At 39.8% G+C, this 24,021-nt stretch overlaps 1 protein-coding gene across 3 annotated transcripts in view; it reads left to right on the forward strand.

Annotated features, from left to right (window-relative positions):
• DOCK11 (dedicator of cytokinesis 11) overlaps nt 1-24,021 on the forward strand; it is a 203,004-nt gene that overhangs the window by 167,102 nt on the left and 11,881 nt on the right. For all 3 annotated transcript variants that reach the window (XM_062184437.1, XM_062184435.1, XM_062184436.1), the window contains 7 exons: nt 2,198-2,311; nt 5,207-5,422; nt 5,510-5,567; nt 12,508-12,614; nt 20,096-20,218; nt 22,706-22,819; nt 23,291-23,437. In XM_062184437.1, the coding sequence (XP_062040421.1) occupies nt 2,198-2,311; nt 5,207-5,422; nt 5,510-5,567; nt 12,508-12,614; nt 20,096-20,218; nt 22,706-22,819; nt 23,291-23,437 (879 nt within the window). The remainder of the gene's footprint in view (nt 1-2,197; nt 2,312-5,206; nt 5,423-5,509; nt 5,568-12,507; nt 12,615-20,095; nt 20,219-22,705; nt 22,820-23,290; nt 23,438-24,021) is intronic.

The following is a 24,021-nucleotide window of genomic DNA, read 5'->3' on the forward strand; positions in this document are numbered from 1 at the left end:
AACTCAAGGTGCTGAGGCCCCTGCCACCTTTGTGGGAGACTTGGAGTTTCAGGCTCCTGCCTTACCCTGGCCCAGAGCTGGCCTTTATGGCCATTTGAGGAGTGAACCAGTAGTTGGAAGATCCCTCTCCCTCTCCCTCTGTGTCACTCTGCCTTTCAAATAAATAGACAAGTCTTTAAAAAGGAAAAAAAAATAATAGCTATTTCATACAGTTTTGTAAGGATTCAATGAAATGATGGACAAATTTGTTAGATACCACATAGTAGGTAACACTGTGGTTAGGCTTATTTACTGTTTGTTACACCCACTTACTAAAAAATGAGAAAGGTCTCAAGGTTTTGTGGAAAGCATGGACTTTCTGCCTGGGCTTAAATCGTAGCTCAGCTACTTACTTTCTGTGTGACCATAGACATATTACTCAGTCTGGCTGAACCTACCTCATCTGTAGGAATGAAGCTGAGTATTTCACCTGCAGGTTAACATGAGGGTTAAAGATAACATATGTCTAGTGCCTGTACAATGCCTAGCACACACTAGGCACTTATTATATGATAGCTATTACCCATCCTCTCTGTATTTTTGTCTTTATTTGGTGAAACAACTATGAGCCTAACCACAATTGGGACTTCTTAGCTCAACAGGACTCTGTAGTGTAGGAAATCCCTTGTCATGGTGATAGCTTTACTGCTATGATCTGTCCTGATGGAGTTGTTTGTTGGAGATAGAATCATTAATGAGCAAACTACAAAAAACAACTTGCTGAAAAATGTTACCAGGAAAGTGCAAATCTTAGCAATCTGTTTCCTATGAATGTGCTGTATGTACTTTTGTGTATGAGAGCCAGCCAGCATTACACATTAGATCTTTTACTATTTGTTTTTATATGAGATATCACCTGAATACTCACCTTTCCCCAAACATGGTTCTGAGTGATGTGCAGTATGCCTGAAATTCCCCTTTTAGAATCCATTCTTTGAGGCTGAAGTTTCAGTTCTCTCAAGTCCTTTATTGATATATGGATTAATAAATGTGATGACTTAAAACAGTGTCTGACACATAGTAAGTACTCAATAAAGAGTCCACTAGTATTATTGCGATTATGATCTCTTTAATCCTCATAATAACTCTAGACACTGTTATCCCCATTTTTACAAATGAGAAAAGTGAGAGAATCAATTACTATAGTAAATAATTGATAAAGTCAAGATTTAATGATTTATTTATTTGAAAGGTAGAGTAACAGGAAGGGAAGGGAGGGAGGGCAGGAAGGAAGGGGGGGGGAGAGAGAGAGAGATCTTCTATCTGCTGGTTCATTCCACAAAACCCTACAATAGCCAGTGCCGGGTCAGGCTAAAGCCAGGAGACAGGAACTCCATCTGCTCCATCTGAGTCTCTCAGTTGGGTGACAGGAATCCAAGTACATGACCCATTATCTGCTGCCTCCCAGGCACATGAGCAGAAAGCTGGCTCAGAAGTGTGGAGTAGCCAGGACTTGAACCAGCACTCCTGAATCCAAAGCTTTGGCTTAATTTACTATTCTACAATGTTCACCCTAAAGTCAAGATTTGAATCTAAGGCAGTTTGACTCTAGAGTCTGCGCTTGACTCCTACTGTATCATGCTTCTAGGATCAGTGGTAAAGCATCAGCCGTTAACATGCTAGCATGAATTTTTGCCATGTAAGAAAGCCTGAGAGATTAAAATGCACCATAAAAGGCCATTGCATAAACTGCTGTGGGCCCTGTTCAAAAACAAAGAGGGAAGCTGAGGCACTGGACTTGGGAGTCCAGCATACTAAAAACAGCCTAGTGAAAAGGATTGAGAAACTCTGTCATTTATTTCCAACTTTGCTATAGCTACTACCTAGCCAGCATATTCAAAATGAAGACTTGACCACCATTGTATCAGATTACTATTCTGGAAACAGCTGTAGATCTGTGCTATGAGCTTTGAAAATTGCTCACATCTAACCAAGAAAGAGTCTATCTAGTAAAATTTGAAAGTGTGACCTTTGAAGTAGTTGCTACTTCAATAGAAGATTTAAAAATCCTCATGTATGAAGACAACAGATTATGTTGGCACCATTTAGAATTTTTTAAAGCGACGTTTTGTGAGTATTTTTATGCTTATAACATGATGAGAATAAACAGCACTGGTTCATAGGCCATTTAAAAAATGATGTTTGTTTCTTCCCACAGATAATAATTGCTGTAAGCCAGCTGATAGCTGATGTTGCACTAAGTGGAGGATCAAGATTTCAGGAGTCTTTATTCATTATCAATAATTTTGCAAATAGTGACAGACCTATGAAGGTATGTTCTTGCATCGAATAGTAAATTAGAACCTCCTTCACTACCAGGGATGTTTACAGTCTTGGAGTTGAATTGTCATTGGATTCACAACTTTTAATGGTACAGTTCAAATATTCTTATCCAAAATGCTTAGGACCTGTTGTTTGCAACAAAATGGATGAAACTGGAAAACATCTTACTTACTTTAATAAGCCAGTCCCAAAAGGACAAATACCATATGTTCTTCCTGACTTGTGATAACTAATAGAGTACCTAAAAGGCAATCTATAGAAGTGAAACTGACACTTAAAGATGCAATGACTTTGAACCACCCTTGACTTGACTGTTGAGGAACTATTTTTTTTTTCATACAATTTGTTGAACTCTTTACTTAGTATAGAGTTAATCTTATGTGTATAAAGTTAATTGAAAATAGATTGTAGTAAAAAATAAGAATGGGAATAGGAGAGGGAGGAAGGACAGGGGTGGGAGTATGGGTAGGAAGACAGGTATGGTGGGAAAAATTACTATATTCCAAAAGTTGTATTTATGAAAAGCATGAAGTTTGTATTCCTTCAATAAAAGTTTTCTGGGGAAAGAAATGCTTAGGACCAGAAGCATTTCACGTTTTGGAATATTTGTGTATATGTAATGTATATATGTAATACATATAATAACTTAAGAACCAGTAATAATAATTTGGGATCCAATTCTAAACATGAGATTCATTAATTTAAATATACCTTATGTGCCTAGCCTAAAGGTAATTTCCTCTAATGCTTTTAATACACCTGTGTTTTTACTGTGACCCGTTACATGAGATCAATTGTGTAAGTTTCCACTTGTGGCATCATGTCAGCGCTCTGCAAGGTTCAGACTTGGGGTGTTTTTGGATTTTGGAGTTTCACATTAGGGATGTACAACCTCTGTAGAGTGCGTAGAATGTGAACTTCATGAGTTGAGGGTTTTGTCTTGTATACCACTGTACTTCTAGCAGATATCAGTATTAGTTGAAAAGATGGGTGGATGGTAGAATAGCTAACAGCTGCCTGATCCTTGGCCAACAGATGAGGAATGGCACGAAAGGGATTCATTATTTGATGGTTTTTTGTGAGTTTTGGAAAGCATCTGTTAGCTGATTGTGGCCTGCCATTGCTATTTATTGGCATATCCAAACACAGGCCTGTCACTCTTAAATACCTGTTGGCTGAGGCCAGACCCAAGACCCTGATCACCATTCCTCTTTCTTACCTACCTCTGGGCTTAAAATTATAGCACTGTAAAAATGCATCTCTTGCTTCATTGCATGGAGTGCAGGTCCTGTTCATCAGTGGTAAATGTGTGCAAGAAAGGAAGAATCCTTTGCCAGTAGAGGACTTTTCCTCCCTGAGGAATGAATCATCTCCATTCTTGGGAGAGGTCATGGTTTAGCATAATTTGACTATATTGTACAAAATCTGAAAAAAATTAAAAGCTCCTAGTCACAGCATACTTGATGTTTGGGACATGTAGAATCTGTGTACCAAAAAGATATTCCCATAGGAATGTTGCTTACACTGGGCGGGGGGGGGGGGGGGGGGGGATGACAGAAAACACTGAGTAATGCCAGGCGCTTTCAGGCTGGGAAAGTGCTTTTCAGCCAAGTCTACTGGTTCCCCAAGGGAACAGTATATATTCCAACTAATCCCATGAACACAGAAACAATGTATGCTATTTGTGTTCTTTTACTCATACTCATTTTGCTAGCCATTACCATTGTTAATACCATGTTATCTTGATGGATGAGCAGATTTTTCTACATAAATGGGGCTTGTTGGCTCTCCATGACAGGAAAGCTTTTTCCCTTGACTCATTTCTGAGACGAATTAGTTCTATTCTGTTAAGAGAATCACTAACAAATTCCATTACAAAGTGTATCATTGCTCTACTAAGTAGAATCTCTATTAAAAATATAAGAAGCGTCTTTGTGTACATTATATATACTTATATTATATATAATACATATTTATATTTAAAGAGGTCCAGAAGGCAGTTTGTAAAACCGTTGCATCCGCATTTTATTATTCACATTAATATCTATAAAACTTCCTAACCCCTCTACCTGCCCCTACCTCATCTTCTTTGAATCACACAGATACTTGTGATTTCTCCAGTGAAGGTTAAGAGGAAGTGATAGGAATTTCACAGGGCCAAAAACAACACTTGGAGAGGTTAATGATCTCTTTAAACCCTTCGGAGTGTTCTGTGATTCATGCCTGCTCATTTGTGTCAACAGAAATGTCTGCAGTGTGGTTTTCACCTTAGCATAGGTGGCAGGTGGCAGAGGCAGTATGCCTATCAGTGTGAAAGAATGACTCAAGAGTACTAGCTCTGCGGCCAGAGTTCCTGGGTGCAAATCCTGTCTCTCCCACTTACCAAACATGAGACTTTGGCCAAGCTGTGTAACTGCTCTGCGACTCTGTTTTCCCATTGGTAAAGCGAATTATGGTAGTACTTAACTCATGGGTGAGGATGGTTGTAAATAGTAAGCCAAGTAAAGCACCCAGACCAATGCCTGGTACGTGTATGCTGTCCATAATTTTTAGTTACTGTTGGAAGTAAACAGCAAACATAGATCACTCCTGTGGCTATAGAGTTCACAAAGGAAGAGCTGAGGTTCAAAGCCAGGTAGTCTGGATCCTCCAAAGGTCATGTTTTTATGTACGATGAATATACTCTTGTAAAGTTTACAGCCTTTGAAGCCTGAGCTAGTTACATGTATTGAAAATAATTTAAAACTCTAAATTCAACACAAACAATATCAAGATCTGGAAAAAAAAAGTAAAAATAACCTCATATGCCCAGCAGTGGATGCCAAAGCTCAGAACCCATCGATAATATTGTTAAACATGTCTTTCTTGTTCATTTTGAAATTAGGCAACTGCCTTTCCCACAGAAGTCAAAGATTTGACCAAGAGAATCCGTACCGTTCTTATGGCCACTGCCCAAATGAAGGAGCATGAGAAAGACCCTGAAATGCTAATTGATCTCCAGTATAGTCTAGCCAAGTCCTATGCAAGCACTCCAGAGCTCAGAAAAACCTGGCTTGATAGCATGGCGAAGATTCATGTAAAAAATGGAGATTTTTCAGAGGTGATTACTTCAGATTTTGTTCTAAACATGATGCTTCCAAACCCCTTGGGTACATTCTGACAGCTTTCCTCTGTCATCCTTTTTCAGGCTGCAATGTGTTATGTCCATGTAGCAGCTCTGGTTGCAGAGTTTCTTCATCGAAAAAGTAAGATATTCCTGTTCTTAGAGATGGGGGAATTTCAGTGAACACAATAGCTTTTATCTTTGTAGCTTACAAGTCTGGATTGAGCTCTGAAAAATATATCCACCTTTGGCCTCATGAAATGGTAAGCAGAAGTTGTTACAAAGAAGACTGGATTGTTCATTTTGCCTTCTGTTTCCATTAGAAGCTACCAGAATAGGTTAAATAGTACAGGACCAGGCCTGATGCCCACTGTTTATTTTCCAAGACTGTCTCCTTGGAAGACTGCCACAAATTAAATTCTTCTCAGGGCTTATGAGCAGCTCAGGATAATTCAGATCACTTGTTTTCCCCTCAGTGTCACCAACAACTGTCCACAGCTTCTATCTCCCTGGCTACTTCAGTGCACTGGTATTTGGATATTAAAAGGGAGTCATGCCCTTGAAGGGCATGAGGATCCAACAGCTCTGGATTCCTAAGTCAACACTCCTAATTCAGGAAGCTGCCTGAAAGCTTAGTATCAGTGACTACAGTAACTATGCAAATAGTAAACAGCTGAGTTACCTCTAAAAATCAATTGGCAGTGCAGATTGTAATCAAGAAATCTATCCCTCTCTCACACAGTGTCCATGTTACTTTTTTAAAGGTAGTCAATAACATTAGGGCAAAATGAAACCAACCTGTGGGAGTCATATCACTTTGGCTTTGATTATGGGAACGAAAATCGTGCTTTTTTTTCTTTATTTACAGAATTCCAACAGTTAACTGTTTCCTTCATTTTACATCCAACACTCAGTGATTACCTCATACACGACACCCATGTGGACAATCTCTCTCTAAAAAGATACTCCCCAAATATCACAATTAAACTATAGATTCATCATGTTTTATTTATTTTTATTTTGTTTATTTGAGAGACATACCCCCCTTCTCCTCTTCTTCCTCTTCCTCTCCCTCCCCACCTACTGGTTCACTCCCCAAATGCCTACAACAGCCACGGGCCAAAGCCAGGTCTTCCATATGGATAGGGAAAAACAATTACTTCAGCCATCATCTGCTGCCTCCAGGGTTCACACCAGCAGAAAGCTAGAGTTGGGAGCACAGGCAGGACTCTCCAGACATTCCAATATGGGATACAGGCATCACAAGCAGCATCCTCACTGGTAAGCCAAATGCCTGCCCTTGTGACATGCTTCAACAAGCGAAAATAGGGTTTTTAACTAGTGTAGTAGGTTAAGCGGTGCCAGCATCCTATCTGTGTGCCATTTTGAGTCCTGGCTGCTCCACTTCCGATCCAGCTCCCTGCTAATCTCAAAGTGGTTGGTGTTTTTTTAAAGACTTTATCCTTCACAAAAATCAAAGAGCCCTTCACTAAGGAAAAAATGTTTTGCACTTTTAAAAAAAGTTTTAAATTTAAAAGTAGTTTGCAAATTTATTTATAGGGCCCATCTATTTTTAAAAAAGATTTATTTATTATTTATTTGAAAGGCAGAGTTACAGAGAGGCAGAGGCAGAGAGACAGAGAGAAAGGGCTTCCATCCACTGGTTCACTCCCCAAATGGCTGCAACAGCTGGAGCTACGCTGACCCAAAGCTAGGAGCCTGGAGCTTCTTCTGGGTCTCCCACGTGGGTGCAGGGGCCCAAGGATTGCGCCTTCCTCCACTGCTTTCCCAGGCCATAGCAGAGAGCTGGATCGGAAGTGGAGCAGCCGGGACTAGAACCAGCGCCTATATGGGATACCAGCATTGAAGGCGGCGGCTTTACCCGTTATGCCACAGCGCTGACCCCTAGGATTTAAAAAAAATAATAATAATTCTCCCTTTTGATTGGTTGCCTAAGCAGGCAAGAGCTTGAGGGCCCCTGCCCCAGGAGAGCACCAGTGAGGGACCTTTTCTATGTCCTTTTCTTCACTGTTTCAGGCAAAGACCTGAAGGAGGGAAAAAGGTAGGCAGTGCTCCCTGCTCCACCCTCTGACTTCTTCTGAACCTGAGTTCTGGCTTTTTTTTTTTTTTTACCAGAGAGACTTGACAGGTTATCATTCTCTTGCCTTTGCTTAAGTCACCTCTAAGTGGTGATGGGTACTGCGTGTTATTCCACCCACTCCCTCACCAAACATAAACTCAAAAATAAGTCAGAATTTCCTCATTTCCTGCTTCATCTGGGAACCTCAAAGTTTCTAAGCCATGTTGTCTGGGGGCTAGATGTTTATATACTTCACATTCTTCTCTCTTTATTCCTTAGAGAGGGTACAACTCTTTTCCCCAGGGAAGACTACAGTCAAGTGTCTGCATTCTTTCACCACCACAAAGCATCCTAGGTTCAGCACAGCTTCAGGCCTGCAGAAAGCACCCACCCCATTCCTTATAGGGAAATGCTCTTTTCTATCAACAGTCAGACAGCTGTCTCTTCCTCCAAGCCCTTCCCTGCTCTATCCTCAAGGTAGTGGTTGCCACCTGGCCAGTTTCCATCTTGCTTTCCCTAAAGTAGCAGTCAGGAATATGCAAGGGCAAGAACCCAAGTGAAATACCAGAACAACTGATAGCAAAGTCTCCAGGAATAGCTTATACAAGGCCATATAGGTTGGTGCAGACTCTCATCAAACTGATGCCCCCTTCCGCTGAGATATATACACTAGCCAAGTCCAGGCTCAGCACTTGTTTCCCTGCAAATCTTTCTAGAACTAAAGGAATTTGGAATTTTCCCCAAGTACTTTAAGACCCCGATAAACAAAAAGGTTCTGATGTCATTGGATATTGGCGAGTGTTGATAACTTAAGCATAAAGAGAGAGGTATATTCTTCTCTGGGTGTAGATACGTCATCAGGCGCATAAATTGAGAACGCATTTAGCAAGAACAGTGGACTCAGAAGCTAATAATCCACAGCAGATGTGGACAACACATCCCAAAAGTGAGTGTTGCCTTCTTGGTTGCTGAAAACAAATAATAATTTGCCCTACTTTACTTAACAATATTCACCAGAAGACTCTCTCCCAAGATGCATTTAACCTCATCTGATCTTGGGCTTAGAGATATATGCCTTTCTTTGTCCTCCCATAAAATCATGGTACTGTAGGGAAACCCCAGATTTAGAACTAATTTAATAATCCCTTCTGAACAAGACAGAAGTTTTCTGCAGTCCTGCAGCTAACTGCCTAAGGCCTCCAGAGACTGATCTATCTACACCTCTTCACTCAGGTCTCTGGCCTTCTTTACTGCCTATCTCTTGATTTCCTAGCAGTGATAAAGTAGAATGTTTTCCTCTAAATTTCAAAAATTCCCCCTAAGGCACTGCTGTGTAAAGAGTGTCACCAGACCAGTTGCTGTAACTGGTTTGCAACAAGATAAGGAGTATTATCCTGAATGTAAATCAGCCTTATCACCGTTAGTAAACTCTTTTCAATTGAAAGACTTTATTGTAGAAGGAAATAAGGAATTGATTCATACCTTGGTTCAAGTACCTTATCTTGTAGTCCAATGCTTTGAATAGAACCCTCTAGAGGTCCCTAGAGGTCTGTAACAGCACATGTCATACATTCTTCAGAAGTAAAGCCTGTTATATTCTATCTTCAGAACTTGTATTACCCAACTCCTCTGAGCAAAAATGACCCTAATATCCAGTGAGTCAAAGTAAATATCACTTACGTTTCTGCCTCTCTTTATTCCTTTGTAAACGTTTTTCCCCTCTTAAAAAGCACTTCACAATAATCCCATCTTTGCCCCACCAGACTTCATTTCTCTCTCATAGAAATGTGGAGCTCACTCGATTACTCATGTTCTACTAGGCATTTTGCCCAGCAGATATATGTCTAGTTAGATTTCGACAAGGATACTTGGCAAGATCCAAGCCTTGATACATGACCTTTTTTCTACCAGAGTTCTGAGGAATCCCTTCAACATGAGATCTGGCCTTCTTAAACCTCCTTTTTTCCTTCTGTGATCTCTAACCACAAGAAGATGGCCAGCTAGTTAGTTGTGAGAAAAGTTATTATTTCTAATTAGCACTGTTAGAGAGTTTGGGGGACAATAGATTTAAACTGCTACTTGTTCCCATTGTTGCCAGCCACTATCAAAAGGAAACCTTTTCATGTAGTGACAGATACTGTTATAAGGAGGCTGAATTTTCTTTGAACTCTAAAAGTGACAGCCCACATAGATGATAAAGATAACTACCACAGAATTGTTTGGACCTGTTCCCCTGTCCAAAATCTATAGGACAACCATAAGGCCTCCTGCTTGGTGATACCAACATAGTCCATAGTCCTATGACTATTGTTCTCAGCTTGAGTTGACTTTCTACTTCCTAGAGGACCAGCTGCAACAATTATTTTATTCTATCTTGAGAAAGTTTGTTTATCAGTAAGCTTATTTCGTAATAATAATCCACTGAATACTTTTTTTTTTAACTTTTATCTTTTTTGGGCCAGTGTTGCATCACAGTGGGTTAAGCCACTGCCTACAATGCCAGAATTCCATATGAACACCTCTTGTGATTCAGCTCCCTGCTCATACACCTGGGAAGGCAGCAGAACATGGTCCAAATACTTGGGCCCCTGCCACCCATGTGGGAACCATGGATGGAGCTCCTGGCTCCTGCCTGGCCAAGCCCTGGCTGTTGCCACCATTTGGGGAATGAACCAGAGGATAAAGATTCTCCCTCTCCCCCTCCCTCCCTATCTACCTTTCTCTCCCCCTACCCTGTAAGTGTGTGTTTCAAATAAATAAATCTTTAAAAATGTTTAATGTTTTTTTTTTATTTGGAAGGTGGATACAGAGAGAAAGATCTTTCCATCTATTGATTCAGTTTCCAAATGCCTACAATAGCCAGGGATGTGGCAGGCTGAAGCTAGGAGCCTGCAACTCAATCCAGGTCTTCCATGTGGGTGGCAGGGCTGAAATGCTTAAGCCATCACCTGCTGCCTTCCAGAGTGCACATTAGCAGGAATCTGGAAGCAGTAGCAGAGCCAGGACTCAAACCCAGGCACACTGACAGGGGACGCAGGTGCCCCAAGCAGCATCTGTTTATCTTTTTTTTTTTTAAAGATTTATTTTATTTATTTGAAAGAGTTACACAGAGAGAGAGAGGTCTTCCATCCACTGGTTCACTCCCCAGTTGGCCTCAACAGCTGGAGCTGTGCTTATCTGAAGCCAGGAGCTTCTTCCCAATCTCCCACGTGGGTGCAGGGGCCCAAGGACTTGGGCCATCTTCTACCACTTTCCCAGGCCATAGCAGAGAGCTGGATCAAAGAGAAGCAGCCGAGACTCAAACCAGAGCCCATATGGGATGCCGGCACTGCAGATGGTGGCTTTACCTGCTACACCACAGCACCAGCCCATAGCATCTGTCTTAATTGCTGCACCAAACACCTGTCTCCACTGAGTACTTCTTATATTGCTAGACTCTGTTCTAGATACTTTACATGTTATTTAATTCTCAACATGTAGCTATTATTATCCCTCCCAACTGCTGGCTCATTTCCCAAGAGCTCACAGGAGCTGGGAATTCAGTCAAAGTCTCCCACATGGGTGGCACGAACCCAGTCACTATTGCCTCTGAGGGTCTGCATTAGCGGAAGCTGCAGTCAGGAGGTAGAGCCAGGGATTGAAATCAGGTACTCCAAGGTGGGATGCAGATGTCCTAGCCAGCGTCATAACTACTAAACCCACTCCAGCAGACAGACTTTTTACAGTCCCAGAGGAGATAAACATATCCAAAATCGCATAGAAATTACTAGAGTTGGGTGATTCTAATTCCAAAGGCTACAATTCTTCAATGCCCCCATGCTGTTTTTCCAAGGATGCTTCATTCCTACTATTTGTTTTATTCCCACCTCTCTTACAAGAGGTTAAGCCTCTTACAACAGCTCATTCTTTCTCCAGTTCCCAGTGAAATTAAGCACTGGATATGGTTAAAAAAAATCATCCATTGGTTACCTGAAAAGTGCTTGCCTCCTTTTTAGATGACAAACGACAGATGTACACAGGATCCGAGTTTCAATAAAAATTTGTAGATCACTGTAGGGGAACATATACACTAGCAATTGAAGACGATGCATAGCCAAAGATGGAGACTTAGTTGTGGGCCAGCATGGTGCGGGCAGTTAAAACCATACCTTTTGACACAGCTTCCCATATCAGATTATCGGTTTGAGGCCCAGCTGTTCTGCTTCCCACCCAGCTCCCTGTTTAATGTGCCTGGGAAGGCAGCAGAAGATGGCCCAAGTGCTTGGGCCCCTGCCTCCCATATGAGAGACCCAGATAGAGTTCCAGGCTCTAAGCTTTGGCCTGGCACAGACCTGGCTGCTGCAGGTATTTAGGGACTGAAGATCCATCTCTGTGTCTTTCTCATTCTGTCACTCTGCCATGTAAGTAAATAAATCTTTTTTTTAAAAAAGACAATGTGTATGTAACTTGATCTCACTTTTTAGTTAAAAAAGCTGAGAGAATATGTAGGGGAGGGACTGACATTGTGGCATAGCATGTTAAGCTGCTGCCTGCAATACCAGCATCCCATATGGTCACCAGTTCATGTCCCAGCTGCTCTGCTTCTGATCCAGCTCCCTTCTAATGCACCTGGCAAAAGCAGCAGAAGATGGCCCAAGTGTTTGGGCCCCTGCCACACATGTGGGAAGCCCGGATGAAGCTCTTGGCTCCTGGCTTTGGCTTAGCTCAGCCCTGGCTGTTGCTGCCACTGGGGGAGTGATTTCAGGAGATGGAAGCATGCCTGCTCACTCCTGCCCCCATGACTGTGATTTCCAAATAAATAAACAAATAAATCTTTTTTAAAAAAATAATATGTAAGAGATAGAAATAATTTGTAAAATCATTTTTGTAACTGAAAATTGTACTTATGACCTTGATCCTTACTAGAACATCTGCGTTTATTAAAAAAACTTAATTCCTTTAAAGTTCTTTGTTATTTACCAAGCATTTTATAAATTAATCCTGCTGCTTTTTATTCACACAGAATTATTCCCTAATGGATGTTCAGCCTTCAAGAAAATTACTCCCAATATAGACGAAGAAGGAGCAATGAAGGAAGATGCTGGGATGATGGATGTTCATTATAGTGAAGTAAGATTCCAGAGCCTGCATTGCCACTTATATAAGTTTTACTTCTTAACATTATTTATAATTTTTTTTTAAAAAATGCAGCTCACTTAATTTTCAAGGTAACTAAATCTTAATGAAATTTCCCAGGGCAGAGGAGTCTCTTTTTAGCATGTAGAGCCCTATCTCTGGAACTGTTTGCATTGTCCATTTTTTTAAGCATTTATCTATTTGAAAGGCAGAGGGAAAGGCAGAAATCTTCTATCCGCTGTTTCACTCCTCAAATGGCCACAACAGCTGGTGCTGGTCCAGGTAGAAGCAGGAGCCCAGAACTCTATCCTGGTCTCCCACATGGCCGTAGTACTTTGGGCCCTCAGCTGCTGCCTCCCAGGCACATTAGCAGGGAACTGGATAGGAAGTGGAGCAGCCAGGACTCTGAACTGGCCTTCTAATATGGACTGCCAGTATCATAAGTGGTAGCTTAACTCACCATGCCACAACAGCAGCCTTGAGAGGTGTATTTGAGGAGCAGTAAGTGGATGCTATTGGCAAAGCCAGTGAGTTCATATAGAGAAGAGTAGTAATCAAGGCCAGATTTTAAGAAACTGAATGCTTGAGATTTATTCAGTAGAATATTAAATCACTGTCAAAGGTTTTTGAGCAGGATAACAAGAAGATTAAAGCAAGGAAGAGGAAAGGCTAACTTGGTGATATAGTGGTAAATATACTGGAAGTGGATGGAAAGGGGCTGGAGGCAGAGGCTGGAGGATGGGCTGCCTTAACTGTCCAGATGTGAGGCAGTTAGGGTGTAAACCTGGATTGTGAAAGACTGAGGAAACACTGTGAGGAAAGAAGACAGACTTACTGGCTAAGGTTTCACATTTGGATATTGAAGAAAACTCATAAATGCATAGTTTTGTGGGAAAGATTATAAATTTTGTTTTCTCAAAATGGAAATAACCGTCATGCCATTAGAAATGCAAAACTGAATCTAAGGGGAGAGATCAGAGTTGGAAATGCACATCTGGAAGTCATAGTCATATTCTTGTGAGAACTGAAACAGGGTAAGTATAGGTCATAATGTACCAAGTGTAAACCAAAGATCCAAGGACTGAGCCATGGAAAAAAGTTGATGATCTGAGAGTGGGAACATAAGACACAGAAAAGCAGAGCTGGAGGGGTTGTAGTCTCCCCAAATTATGGTTTTTGTAAATGTCAAGTGCTGTCATTGACCTACTTGGCAGTGAAGTTTCAGGTTGGCAAGTTGGTAATAGAACCTAAAGCACTAGACATTTAAAGCATGTTTGCTGTATTAATTGATTACAACAGAATCAAGATATTTGAATTTTCATCCCAGCCCAATTTTTTTGTTGTGAATCCATGGGCAAGTTAATTTCCTTTTCTCAGAGGTTTACAGGTCGATATCAGGAAGACTCTGTAGATTTAATGAGAGGTAAGTGAACTTACAGCCTTGCCTTTTACACGGCAGCTTCAACTTATTCATAAAAATTGCCTGAGTTTGACCTTCCTGTTCTCAAGAAGAATAGTAACTGTTCTTATTACTCAGGATTATGTCAACATATTTGTTGGAATTGTTTGGTGTTCTACATTAGTAATTTACACATATTATTATTTGATGTATACAGATAGCATCATGTTTGACCAAATGGCATTTTTATATTTCAGTTTACCTAATAAGACTTCATGCTCATTCCCTAGATAATGAAAAACAAACCTGACACTGATTTAGAAGGACTATTAAAATGAAAAATACAGACTGGTATTTGTTTAGCACTTGTATTTAAATACATGAATTAAACCAGTAATAATGAAATTAATTTGTTTCTAAAAATATATTTCTGACTTGATTTGAAATAGGTAAGACATAATTAACAATAAAATGTATGAACCGTACATTTTTTTAAATATCTATTTATTTGAAAGAGTGACAGAGAGATCTTCCATCTGCTGGCTCACTCCCCAAATGGCTGCAATGGCCAGGGCTGGGCCAAGCTGAAGCCAGGATCCAGGAGCTGCTTCCAGGTCTCCCATGTGGGTGCAGGGGCCCAAGCACTTGGGCCATCCTCTGCTGCCTTCCTAGGCACATTAGCAGGGAACTGGATTGGAAATAGAGCAGCTAGGGCTTGAACTGGCACCCATATAGGATGCTGGCACCACAGACAGTAGCTTAATCTGCTGTGCCACAGTGCACAGAACTGTCTATCTGTTCAGTTTGATGAATTTTGCTAATTGTATACAGCCATGTAACCTGCGGCCAGAAGCAAGATATAGAACACATCCATTACTCTGGGAAAAGTTCCTTTGGGCCTATTTCCAGTCATTTCCCCTACCATCAGCATGTTATTTCTATCACCATAGTTTGGGTGTCATAAAAATAGAATCAGGAACAGATGTTTAGCCTTGCAGTCAAGGCACCTGAGTCCCACATTGTAGTGCCTGGGTTTGATTCTATGCACTGACTCCTGACTCCAGCTTCCTCCTAATACAGATCCATGGAGGTGGTAGTGATAGCTCAAGTCATTGAGTTGCTGCAACCCACATGGGAGACCTGGATTCAGTTACCAATTTCTATTCCGAGAACTTTCTCTCTGCCGCTCAAATAAGCTTAAAAAAAAAAAAAAGCAACCACACAGTATGTTGCAGTTGATTTCTCAACAATGTTGCAGTGGATTCGTTTCTGAGAGGAGGAGCATGGTGGGGGCAAGAGGCGCCGAGTCACCACACAGACCCCGGGAGTCTAAGGCAGTTTTTCAGTATCTTGTGAAATGTTTAAGTCATTTTTCCTTTTTTTGAAATTATACTGTTCACTTTATTGGTTTTTGAAAGTGCTTTCTATGTTCAGGTACATGTACTGCAAATTTATTTACCAGTTATTGGCTTGTTTATCAGTTTTCTTAATTGTGTCTTGTTGAACAGAGTTTTGGTTTTGGTGGAGTCTAATTTATCATTTTTAAATGTTTTTTTTTATTTATTCAAAAAAATCTTTACCTACTTCAAGATTGTGACAGTATTTTTCTGCGTTTTCTCCTTTGTTTCTGAGGTTATTTTAGTATATAATATACCTAATTAAGCATGCAATGATACAGAGATCAAGGTCAGTTTTTGTATAGATAGGTATTTAGGTGGTCCACACCATTTGGAGAAAGTAGGGCTTCTTTTTGCCCCACTGACTTTACTTTGGTACCTTGGTCATATTTTAAATTCATCAAAATGTATGTAGGCTATTTCTGGACTGTACCAGTGATTTATTTGTCTACCTTTTTGCCAGTATCACACCATCTTGATTACTGTAGCTTTATAATAAGCTTTGGAATCAGGTAGTGTTATCCTCCAGCTTTATTCTTTTTCAAAGTTATTTTGACTATTCTGTATCCCTTATATTTCCTCATAAAATTTAGAATCATATTTTCTATTTCCTCAAAATAGTCTGTTGGAAGTTCTTTAAGGGCTTTTGTTAAATTATTATATTGCTACTTGAAGGATGGAGAGCTTAATAATACTGAGTTTTCCAGTCAGGAAACACTTATTTAAATCATCCCTAAATTCTTCCTGAAATATTTTGTAGTTTTCAGAGAACTCTTCTATCAGATTTATTGCTAGATGTTTGGTGTTTTGGAACTTTTGTAAATAATTGCTTGCTTTTTCTATTCTTTCAATATATTGTTGCTGGTATATAGAAATATAAATGATTTTGTATGGTGACCTTATATCCTGCAACCTTGTTAAATCTACTTAACTACTAAGTTTGTTCAATGGTACTTCAAAAAGTGTGTGAAAAATGAAATTAAAAGATTCTATCTCTTTCTGTCACTTGAAAAAATTTTGCAAATAAGTTTATTTTAGTTCAAAAACACTTGGAATCAAGGTACACAAGGGGTCCTCACAAACTTCATGGAAAATGCAGTATTATGAATAAACTATACATGGATTTCAAAAGTTTTGCAGCAAAATAAACTTACCTTTTAGTTCCATTTTCCACACATTTTTGAAGTACCCTTGTATATTCCTAGGGGTTTTCTACATACACAGTCATGCATCCTACATAGAAAGACAGCTTTACACTTTGTTATCTGTATGCCTTTTTCTTGCATTACTGCACTGGCATAGTGTTGACCAGAAGTGGTGAGCTCAGACATTTCTAGATTTGTTCCCAATCTTAGGATAAAAGTCTTTAGCCTTTAGGTTTTTAGTAGATCCCTGTTACCAGATTTCAAGGTCTCTTCTATTGCTTATTTCCTGAATTCCTTTTTTAATTTCATGAATATGTGTTGAGATTTTTTTTTCAATTTTTTCCTGTGTCTGTTGATGGAGATAGCATTTTCTTCTTATATTCAATTTATGTTAATTTTTAACTAATTACAAACCAACTTTACATTCCAGGATAAACCCTATTAGTTTTTTTTATTGCCTTTTTTTTCCTAAAGAGATTGTTATTTATTTATTTATTTATTTATTTATTTTATTTGAAAGGCAGAGTTACAGAGAGGCAGAGGTAGAGAGAGTGAGAAAGTCTTCCATCTGCTGGTTCACTCCCCGAATGGCCGCAACGGCTGGAGCTGGGCCAATCTGAAGCCAGGAGCTTCTCCAGGTCTCCCACGCGAGTGCAGGGGCCCAAGGACTTGGGCTATGTGCTGCTTTCCCAGGCCATAGCAGAGAGCTGGATTGGAAGTGGAGCAGCCAGAACTCAAACTGCCACCCATATGGGATGTGGGCATTGCAGGCTGTGGTTTTACCTGCTACTCCACAGTGCCGGCCCCTGTAATTGTTTTTTAAATTTTATTTATTTATTTATTTATTTGAGAGGGTGAGAAGAGCAGAGAGAGAGGGAGAGGGATAGAGACACAGAACAAACTCCATTCCACCGGTTCACTCCCCAAATGCTGCAATAGTAAGGACTGGGCAGGCTGAAGCCAGGAGCAAGGAACTCAATCCAGGTGTCCCATCTAGGTGGAAGGAATCCAATTGCTTGAACCATCACCACTGCCTCTCAGGATCTGCTTTAGCAAGAAGCTCTAGTCAGGTATTGAACTGAGATACTCTGATATCAGAGTTTTTAATTAGGCCACTAAATGTTAATATTCAGATACTCTATCCTGGAAGCAACATTTATTGAACAACTGTTACCACTATACTAGTTGTTGAAGAAACCAATATAAATAAGATAATGTCCCTACTCTTGAAGAGTCACAGCATATTTGAAAGTCAGATACATAATGTACAAATAATATGCAAATATAGTGATATTTACCTGAAAATTGGAGGATTAGGACAATGGTATCTAGTGTCTTGCCTACCCTGTGTTGAACAAAAGAATGATTTTGGAAAAGGTAATACCTAAACTTTATACAGATTTACCAATGGACACGAATTAAAAGAGGGTACAGCAAGAACAAAAGCACAAAACTAAGACACACTGTGGTGTCTCAGGGGAACTACTGGTAATTCACTGTTGTTGGAACATAAATACAAGACTCAGCATTATGAATGATGAGATTATATAGGTACTGGTCAGATCAGTGTATGCCTTCTGTTCCGGATGGAGGAACTTATCCTTTGCTCCATGCGTGATGGGGAGCCATTGCCAGATATTAAGAAGGAACAAGTGACATGTTCCAGTTTGTATTTTAATAAGAACCCTGTGGCAGGTGTGTCAAGGATGTATTCGGAAAATGCCAAGGCTGTAGACAAGAAGATCAGTTAGAAAAAATCAGCAAAGTCTTGAACCTTGACTGTAGAAATGGACAGGAAGGGTCACATTTGGGAAATATTTAGGAAGTAATATTGATAAGACTTGGTGGTGAAGTCATTAGAGGATATGAGAAAAATGAGAACATTATTAACTTACTAGGTGTCTTTGTCCATTTGGGCTGCTGTAACAAAGTACTGTGGACTAGGTAGCTGAAATTTATTTGGCAAAATCCTGGAAGCTTGGGGGTCAAAAGTCAAGGTACCAGCAGATTTGGGCCCATTTCTTAGTTCTCACTGTGTCTTCACATGCTAGAAGGAGTGATGAACTAGCACCCCAACCTCCTAATAACTATCATATTTAGGAGTTAGGATTTTCATGTAGGAATTTGGTGGGGGCACAAACATTAAGGCCATAGCATCCCACTGCCATAACAAAAACCTACAAGCTGGGTGGCATAGAACAATAGAAATTTATTCTCTCACAGTTCTAGAGCCTAGAAACCGGAATTCAAGGTGTCAGCAAGGCCATACTGCCTCTGAGACTCCAGGTAGAAACCTTGTCTTGTGGTAGCTCTTGATCCTTGCTGCTATATCATTCCACTGAGCTTTTGTAGTCACATGATATTTTTCCTGTATCTGTCTTTTTATAAGTATGACCCAACTTAATCCAGTATGCTTTATCTTAACTAATTACATCTGCCATGATCCTATTTTCAAATAAATTCACATTATGAGTTGCTAGGGATTTGGAGTTAAACTTAACTTTCGTTTTATTTCAACCCGTAACAGTATGAAGTCAAAACTACCCTTAGTTTTCTAGCTAAGGGTTTATGGGGTGTTGCTTCTGGCTACATATGAAACACAATGAAAGAGCTAGAAAAAGATTAGATTGTCTAAAGGACCCACGAGAAAAGCCATTTAAAAAAAAAAAAAAAGACTTGGGCCATCCTCTGTTTCCTTCCCAGGCCATAGCAGAGCTGGATTGGAAGTGGAACAGCTGGGACTCAAACCAGCATCCATGTGGGATGCTGGCACTGCAGATGGCAGCTTTACCCACTACACCACAGCACTGGCCCCAGAAAAAGTCATTTTTAGCGATCAGTTCTTTAGGTCTGAAATGCATGTCCTTAAGATGGAAACACGCTGTTTAAGGCTTGGCTAGCACAGTTAATTGGCTTCATCTTTTTATTGTTGCTGAAAACATGAAATGGTGATTCACAAAATAGTTTGTTTTATAGAAGCTGTAATCATTCAAGCAGGATGGAAGATCCCTATCATTCTCACTAATTTTAGAACCAACAGTCAGGAAAGGAGATCTTTTCCAAAATTGCATCATTTTAATAAACACCTAAATTACTAACATAATGGCTTGAAAACATTGTCATAATTTTTTAAAACCAATGTTTTGTATAAATATACTTTGAATGTAATAGTGAAATAGACATAGGCTTAATGGAATTGATTCTGCTAGACATTTGGACATCCTCAATTTGGATGATGTATTCCCTTTTAAAGATACTCCTTATTGATGTGTTACCATCCAGAAGTACACTTAACATCTTCATTATGTGGGTACACAAATAATGGTCATTATAGTCAACATTAATTTCATATTTTAAGAAAGTAAAATATCTCAATTATTTGACCTAGAAAACAGGCACACAAGTATACTCCTGTGCATTTAATAGAACTTAGTACCTTCTGTTTGTATTCTAATAAGTTGAAGTGGTTCCAAATGTATCTGTCCAAAATCCTAAAACCATGTAATTCTTGTTTGGATTGTTCTCTGAATGCAGGAAGTTTTGCTGGAGTTACTAGAACAATGCGTGGATGGCTTATGGAAGGCAGAACGTTATGAAGTAATTTCTGAGATTTCCAAGTTGATCATTCCCATTTATGAGAAACGTCGTGAGTTTGAGGTAGGCAATTTAAACAGTTTCATCCTTGACATATATAGTGTGCTTTGTTCCTGGTAAAAACAGTAATATATGTTACTATTACTGTGTGTCCTTTGAAGAATACAAAGTTTATTATAGTATGCCATTTTTATTTCCTCATACAATATAGATATTGTCGGGTCAGTATTGTGGCACAGGGGGTTAAGTTGCCACTTATGACATCAGCATCCCATATCGGAGCACTAGTTTGAGTCCAGGGCAGCTCCACTTCTGATCTAGCTCTCTGTTAATGCACCTGAGAAAACAGCAGATGATGGCTCAAGCGCTTGGGCCCTTGCCACCCATGTGGGAGACCTGCATGGAGTTCCAGACTCTTGGCTTCAGCCTGGTCCAGCCCTGGTGGCCATTTGGGGAAGTGAGCCAGTGGATGGAATATCTCTCACTCACTCCCTCTCTCTCTTTTCTGTCATTGTTTCAAATAAATAAATCTTTTTAAAAGTTACAATCCTTAAAAATGCTGTTAAATTTTAAGATTAAAATCCTAACTTACATTCCTACATATTTCCCAAATGCAATTAAGGGTAAAAGATCCAAAATATAAATTGAAATTAAAATTAGGCCAGTGCTTGTCAAAATATTTTCATCTAGCTATCTCCCCTTCTCTCAGGGCAGAAAATAATCAGGTTGTTTTCACTGAGCCTCTGGAAAACTAAAAAGCTATCAAATTTCCATGTTGCAGGGAAGAGAGATAGACATGATTATATTCTTTGCAATTTGGTGAGCAGATTAAGAAGAGTACTGACAGATGACTATGGGGGAGGTAATAAGACCCTAGGAGTAGCCCTATTATAGGAGTTTTCTTCATTTTGATCTGCCAGATAAACTGTTGATAAACAGCAGTATCATGAACAGCTGTTGCATCAGTACTGAGCAGGAATTATTTCCATATTCATGTCTCTGAGTCCATATCATAATGCCTACTGCTACTCTGCTGAAATCAGTTTAGGATTCCAGCCATTTTTTAAAAATTCAAAGCAAAACTATTTATTTTTAAAGATTCATTCATTTGAAAGTTACACAGAGACTGGGAGGGACAAAAAGAGCTTCCATTTACTGGTTCACTCCCCAGATGGTGGCAACAGCTGGGGCTGGGCCAGACCAAAGCCAGGAGCCACATCTGGGTCTCCCATGTGGGTGGCAGGGGCCTAAAGACTTCAGCCATCTTCTGCCACTTTTCCAAGCACATTAGCAGCGAGCTGGATCAGAAGTAGAGAAGTTGGGTCACAAACGAATCCACATGGGATACTGGTGTCACAGGCCGTGGCTTTATCTACTACGCCACAGCACTAGCCCCAGATAGGTAGTATTCTATTCTCTAATCCAAACTGACTCTGGTCAAACTCACTTTTAAAAAAATTATTTTATTTTTAAATTTTTTTATTAACATGTGTTACTTGTACATTTTTAAGGGGTACAGTGTATGTAGTATTTTAATGCATATATATATATATATATATATATATATACACACATAACATAAACAATCAAACTAGGCAACCAGCCTTTCCATCTTATTTTTGTGTTTGGAGCCTACCAGCTCCTCTTCTCCAGTTCTTATAGAGTATATAATACATTTTTATGAACTGTAGTGGACCCCTGTGCTGTGCAACACTAGAACTTGTTACTTCTATGTGACTGTGTCAAATTCATGTTTTATTCCCAGGTTCTAGGTATTCCTCTGTTTGCCATCCTTTTAGTAAATTTGGAACATGCCTGAACAGTATTATATTAATAAGCTAGAGTTACATAATTAAGTCTAGGGACTGGCATTGTCGCATGGTGGGTTAGGCCACCACTTGGGAAGTCAGCATCTCATATGAAAGCACTGGTTAAGTCCTAGCTGCTCTGCTTCTAATCCAGCATATAGCCCAAGTGGTTTGAACCTTGCCACCCACGTGAGATCTGGAAGGAGTTCCTGGCCCCTGGTTTTGGCCTGGCCCATCTCCACCATTGCAGCCATTTCAGGAGTGAGCCAGAGTATGGACATCTCTCTTTGTCTCTCTCCTTCTGCCTTTCAAATAAATAAATATTTAAAAAATAATTCTAGGTCTTGGTCACATAGATGGCAAAAAAATAGCTGTCTAGACAAAAGAAGATTTGCCATTACCCTTTCTATAAAAACATTACATCCTAAGTACCTTCTAACATCCTAAGGACCTTTCAAACTAAAAGCACAATTTTCTGACTCTTGTGAAGATATCAAACTGTTAGAAACCCAGAGAACATTCTGCTACTCAACTGACTAGCTGGGAACAAAGAAAAATATTATCTATGCTTTAAAGGAAATTATATTTTCTCTATTGAATGGGCTGAAAAGTATCAGAGATAGCCAGGCTAAGGAAGACTTCCCTTGAATTGAGGTTAAAAAACTCTTAAGAGACGGGGCCATCACCACGGTGCACTGATTAACCAACAGACAGACCTGATTTGTATATTCTCATTTTTCAGAAACTCACTCAAGTGTATAGAACTCTTCATGGAGCTTATACAAAAATCCTGGAGGTTATGCATACTAAGAAAAGACTTTTAGGCACTTTCTTCAGAGTTGCATTTTATGGCCAAGTAAGTATACTCTAGTTCATAAACTTGTGTTTCTTTTTAAATAGTCCCCTATGAACTTACTATAGCAGCAGTCATACTGGTTCTAAGGCACCTCCTTTGGAAATTTAGAATTCAATTGGTTCTCATCTAAATCTGGGGTATAACATACAATGTTTGGATTTCTCCCTCAGCTTCATTTTCTTTTAAGCTTATTAAAGGATATATTAAATATCTAGCACTGAATGTTTTCAAAGAAAAAAGTTAAGTATGCAGGGAAGGAGGAGAATCTAGTATGGGAATCATCCTGCCAATAATATGTTCACATGATTGTGAATTTTGAAAATTCTCCTTCATTTGAAGTTAAAAGGTGAATATATGTGTGTGGCTTTTAATAATATTATTTCAAATACATTAGTAGTTATTGGGCAAGTTTTTTTCTAAGTGCTGTGTCTGCTTATGCTATTTATAAATTATTATTTAATCTTATAATAGGCTTTTTTTGAAGAAGAGGATGGAAAGGAGTACATCTATAAAGAACCAAAGCTCACTGGCCTCTCAGAGATTTCCTTGAGACTTGTTAAACTATATGGTGAAAAATTTGGTACAGAGACTGTCAAAATAATTCAAGATTCAGACAAGGTAATATATGTATTGCATTTTGACATCATTATGTGTCAGTTCCTGGCATGGTCCATTGCTCCTGACTTTTTCTATTTTTAACTGGTAGAGAAAAGGAATGGAAATGGAGCCTTCCAGAAAGTCAAAGTAAGGACAGAAGCTTTGGAGTCAGACCAGGATTCAGTTCTCCATTTCCCAGTTACAAAGTTTGTAATTAAAATCTTCTTGGGATACACATTTTATTCTTTTTTTTTTTTTATTTTTTGACAGGCAGAGTTAGACAGTGAGAGAGAGAGAGAGACAGAGAGAAAGGTCTTCCTTCCGTTGGTTCACCCCCCAAATGGCTGTTATGGCTGGCGCGCAGCGCCGATCCGAAGCCAGGAGCCAGGTGCCTCCTCCTGGTCTCCCATGTGGGTGCAGGGCCCAAGACTTGGGCCATCCTCCACTGCCTTTCCGGGCCACAGCAGAGAGCTGGAGTGGAAGAAGAGCAACCAGGACAGAATCCGGCGCCCTGACCCGGACTAGAACCCGGGGTGCCAGCGTGGCAGGTGGAGGATTAGCCTAGTGAGCCGCGGCGCCGGCCGGGATACACATTTTATTCTAAG

The sequence above is a fragment of the Lepus europaeus genome, chromosome X (assembly GCF_033115175.1).
Source record: "Lepus europaeus isolate LE1 chromosome X, mLepTim1.pri, whole genome shotgun sequence".
NCBI classification, from domain to species: Eukaryota; Metazoa; Chordata; class Mammalia; order Lagomorpha; family Leporidae; genus Lepus; species Lepus europaeus.